The 4,542-nt window shown below is 39.3% G+C and overlaps 1 protein-coding gene across 1 annotated transcript; it reads right to left on the bottom strand.

The window, feature by feature from the left end:
* Window positions 1-1,672: 1,672 nt before the first annotated feature.
* On the bottom strand, window positions 1,673-4,035 carry LOC116188482. Its single transcript, XM_031517911.1, has 8 exons — window positions 3,827-4,035; window positions 3,547-3,693; window positions 3,348-3,445; window positions 2,818-2,890; window positions 2,666-2,726; window positions 2,464-2,549; window positions 2,293-2,382; window positions 1,673-1,991 (listed from the first exon to the last, which is right to left on the bottom strand). Exons 1-8 carry the CDS (start codon window positions 3,929-3,931, stop codon window positions 1,929-1,931), a joined length of 723 nt encoding a protein of 240 aa, XP_031373771.1. The 5' UTR covers window positions 3,932-4,035; the 3' UTR covers window positions 1,673-1,928.
* Window positions 4,036-4,542: the final 507 nt, after the last annotated feature.

Below are 4,542 nucleotides of genomic sequence, written 5' to 3' on the forward strand. Positions count from 1 at the left end.
AGACTCAAAAATGAGGTTGATATATTATTATACGATCTAATCTGTGACATGTTATTTATTTATTTATTTTTATGAATGGTCTCTCCGACATGTATAATTTGAGCAATATACAAACGTCTTTTATGATCGCCAGTTCACCTACGGTTGGGCTCAAATCCTAAAAGAGAATCCATAATTTTCACGCTTCGTGAAACATTCTTGTTATTAAATTGTCGAAGTTCATGTATTTTAATACAATCAAACAAACGATTTTGAAATCCTTCGCAAGATAATTCTTGCTCGAATATCGACTTGCTTGGATTTTGTCACGAGGTTCTAACTTTCTAATAGATTTTAATAATCACTCTGCACATGTAAATTGTAATTTGCCTACCGTAAATCATGATTCACTAGATGTTCATTTTGCTAATGAGATACCACCGAGAACCTCAGTCGGCACGATAAAATCGGATCTAAATCCATTGGATCCTCTTGCTGCAGAAGTGATTGTGCTTATCTACCTTTCGTACCCCATCAGCACTGAATATAAAAATTAAAAAGAAAAGATTAAAAAAGAAAAAGGAAAATATGAAGGAAATAAAGCGTTGCCAGCCACATGTTTGCCTTGAATTTTTCTTCTTTTTTCTTTAATTCCACCCATGGATACCAATATACTTTGCTTTCCGTCTTTCTTCACTTTATTATTGTTTGTTTAAATAAAAAATGTACATCAGCAGCGGCAATTTTATTTCCCCTTACACCAATATTGAAATTCACATGTTCAACAGCAAACATATCATATGAATTAAATGTGCAACCAGTATAAATATTAATTCCGTCACTGTAGTACTATCAAAGATTTAGTATAGTTCACAGGAGGCTAGTGTCATCCGATCCCAAGCGAAGAGTATATTTTTAGTAAATATTTTGACACAAAAGAAGATTGTAAGTTTGAAATCACTGACCTTTGGTCGTTTCACTTTATTATTGTTGATTCTTTTCTAGCCCAACATAATAATTTTAATTCCAAGAACTGTGAGCTACAGACAGCCTTCTGCTTCTTTGCTTTAGGTGTATTTTATGGTTTAATAACCTCTCGTTCAAGCAAGTCCTTGATCTTATTGCTTAATTATATCATAGACATGCCTAACCTCCCATACCCTTCGAATCGAGCTAGATCACCCAGTTAGGCAACTTTGCAGAAATACCTTACATGCATTCTGTGATAACTCCGTCGAAGCTTAGGTTCGAAAGACAACTGCCTCCTGCTCCCCCGTGGGATGCCCCCGTACAAGATTTCATTCTGAAGAAATAGGATGGATTCTCTAAATGAATCATTAGAGGGAAGTGAAATTGGCCTTATACTTTTAATTGGTTGAGGACCCCCTCAACAGCAAATTTCTGAACAGTCTTCATATAGACAAAGCCTCCGTCAGTCTGAGACATCAGCTTTCCGCATATTCAACGATGAGGAAGGATCGAGTTAAGAGCAGATGATTGATTCTTGTGATTGACTAGATCAAGGAAAGGGCTTCCACCCGAGCCAAAGAATTGGATTTTCTCGAGACGGAAAATCAAGTTCATCATGATGCAACAGAATATATTAGGAGCCTTGAGAAGGAAATGTTGTAGGCTCTGCATATGGAACCGGATGTCTGGAAATTCAAAGCAATTATGCAATAATAACTTCGGCTGCTCTTTAACTCAGTTGATTAACACTGGAACTTATCTGATCCGAAGATTTGGGCGCAAGCTCACATTTACCTTAATGAGTATTCGGATTTCATTAGTGATACATCAAGAGAACGACGTTCCATGCATGAGGTACAGTTTATGACTAGTTACAAAAATTTCTCTGCGGATAGATGTCTACCTACCAGTAAGGCGGGCTGAACTCACCCGGAATCCTCATAGGGGCTGGCTATGGTACACACCGCTCTATAAATAGACTAAACTGTAATGTACTTGAGAACAGCCGCACGGACCTTTTCCATGTATTCTGCTGCTTGTTTCTGCACATATAGAATTATCACAAGGGCAAGATTCAGATGCGTCGATCTGAAGAACTTTGGTGAGGGATAAATTTCTTTGCCACGTTATACTTCCAACCAGGTCATTAAGGACCCCATAATACATTTTAGGATTTTCTGCTGCCCTTTGACTACCTTCCGTTCAGTATATGGCTGTCTAGAATGACAAAAGTTTTCATTTGCAGCATGTCTCCATTTTTTACATATTCAAACATTACAGAGCAAAACCGATGAAAGTTCTGCAAAAGCAATGAAAGCAGATCATCTTGGAATATACTTCTACCTGTTTCCCCCTGTGTGCATTTACTATATTTTCATCAAGAAGTGCCAACAATGATCGGTTGAGCTCATTCTTCTCCACCATCTCCAGCAACTGCACAGATGGAGAGTCTGAGTAAATAAGTAAAGAAAGTTTCATACTCGGAGGTTCGACTGCTGAAGTAGCAACATGTACCGTAGATTTGACATTCTTCGATGTCAAAATCTTTGTTAGGCTTTGTTTAGCTTTCATGAGGTCTGTCTGCAATTTGTCATATGCCTCTGTAATTTAAAAGTGCAGTTAAACATATCAGCAAAGTACTAATGGATACGCAAGACCGCTCTCTTGATGGATCGAAATTCACCGGTTTTTTATATAAAAAAAGCAAAAGCAAAACCTGTTCCTTCGAGCAGAGCTTTCTGAAGTGCTTCCAGCTCGATCAATCTGTCCTCCATATCCTGTGTAACCATTGGAATTTCATGTCATGGTAATCAGACTGAGTAAAGTGCAAAAACGTTACAAGATAATTGCACAATTTCGAAGATAAACCTCAGTCTTGTTGACAGCGAACCGAAGTTGGCCCAATTCAAATTTTAAGTGCGAAAAGAATTCTTCATTCAATCTGCAAATCCATTTGGAACAGAGTTATATCATCCTCATTAGAAAGACAAAGTTATAAAACTAAAATGCTGATGGTTTCAAGAAATGATAATAATCTATGGGCGCCATAGAACAGATTGAACGCCATGAACTGGCCAAGACTTCGAGCAGTATGAGATGTTAATGCCCAATGGTCTATTGCTCCAAATGTTCTATAATCCAAATCCAACTTCTAACAAGCAGACTGTTAAAGCGCTTTAATCCATCGAGACATTGGACTATCCAATGAAACTTCGGTTCTGGATTTTTTATGAACTAGAGAGCAGCAACAGGATATAACATAACTTGATTATCGAAGTAAAGATTCTAAACATACTGAACATAACATAAGACTTAATCTCAAACCCGTCTTTGATATCGGCGATCTTCATATTATAGCTAAGATTTTATCCGCATACAAAGTACAAAACGAGGTTTACCTCAGCCTCATTCGTGCAATCTCATACTCGATTTCTTGTGCTTCTGTGTCGAGAAAGTACTCGATCAGCTCTGCTGGAGTATCTGGTTCCACACGGGACTGGCAAAAACATGCAAAATTAAACCTCTCAATTCATCAATCAAGCCAGGAACAAACCTCCGGAAACAAAATCCAGTGATAATGATTAGACGCAAAATTACCTCTCGAAGAGCACGGCGACGCTCCTTCTCCTCCTGGACATGGCGCTCGAACGCCTCCCGGGCATCTGCATCCCTCTCGAGCCGCCTCTGGAACTCTCGCCGGGCGATGTGGCCCGTCTGCGGCTGCCCTAACAAGCCTTCCGGATCCTTCCTTCGAATAAAGACAGAAAGTCCGGTCAGTTCGTCGGCTTACGGAAGGGCTAACTGTCAGTGCCGTGCCAGCGGTTCAATTTGTTCATGTCAAGGCTTTGAAGCTATGGGAGAGGAATCGAGGGGATACCCAACCGACGCACTGTATCCTGGGCCTGAGGCGGGCCGGTGCAGACCTCGAGGTGGCGGTTGTGGAAGGAATTGTGGCGGCGATGCCGATTGAGAGAGCGGCCATTGGAGGGCCTCACCGGACTTGAGCTCGGTCTGCTGTGTGTTATCCGTTTGGATATGGCAGTGGACTCGTAGTGGCAGCGCGGTATTTTTGTTTTTCCTTTTTTTTGTTTTATTTAATAATAATACCAGCGGAAGTTAAGGACATGTTTATTTTCACAATCAAAATCATTTTGATTTTAACTTTAAGTTTAACTCAACATACTACATAATAAAAATACATATTTTTCAAGTAAAAAATTTTAACTTTAAAAAATTTTAACTTTAACTTTAACTCAACACACTACACGACAAAAATACACGTTTCCCAAGTCAAATTTATAATCCCAACTCATTTGTCATTTTTCACAATCAAAATTACTTTAACTCTAAATCTAAACGCACTGTAACAGAATGAGTGACGTCAAACGGAAAACGACAGTTTATCTGTGGTGGGAATCGCCGCTGTTTGGTATTCGTCTTGTCTACTGCCTCGGCCAGTTTTACATGCAAATTGTTCAATTTCATGCCCAGTTTTATGGATTTACAAAATTACTCATACAACCTGCGTCTTGGAGATTTGAGTCTTGATGAACAGTGTGGAAGACCACATGCACAACCACCAAACAGAATCCT

Source organism: Punica granatum, chromosome 1 (genome assembly GCF_007655135.1).
Source record: "Punica granatum isolate Tunisia-2019 chromosome 1, ASM765513v2, whole genome shotgun sequence".
In the NCBI taxonomy this organism is placed as follows: domain Eukaryota; kingdom Viridiplantae; phylum Streptophyta; class Magnoliopsida; order Myrtales; family Lythraceae; genus Punica; species Punica granatum.

What these genes read in the sequence shown, in the direction of transcription:
- LOC116188482 (XM_031517911.1), bottom strand. Translation starts at nt 3,931, where the DNA reads ATGGCCGCTCTCTCAATCGGCATCGCCGCCACAATTCCTTCCACAACC. An exon ending in TCGCTGTCAACAAGACTGAG is followed by an intron (nt 2,727 to 2,817) that starts GTTTATCTTCGA and finishes ATGGTTACACAG; the next exon opens with GATATGGAGGACAGATTGAT. An exon ending in CGAAGAATGTCAAATCTACG is followed by an intron (nt 2,383 to 2,463) that starts GTACATGTTGCT and finishes CCATCTGTGCAG; the next exon opens with TTGCTGGAGATGGTGGAGAA.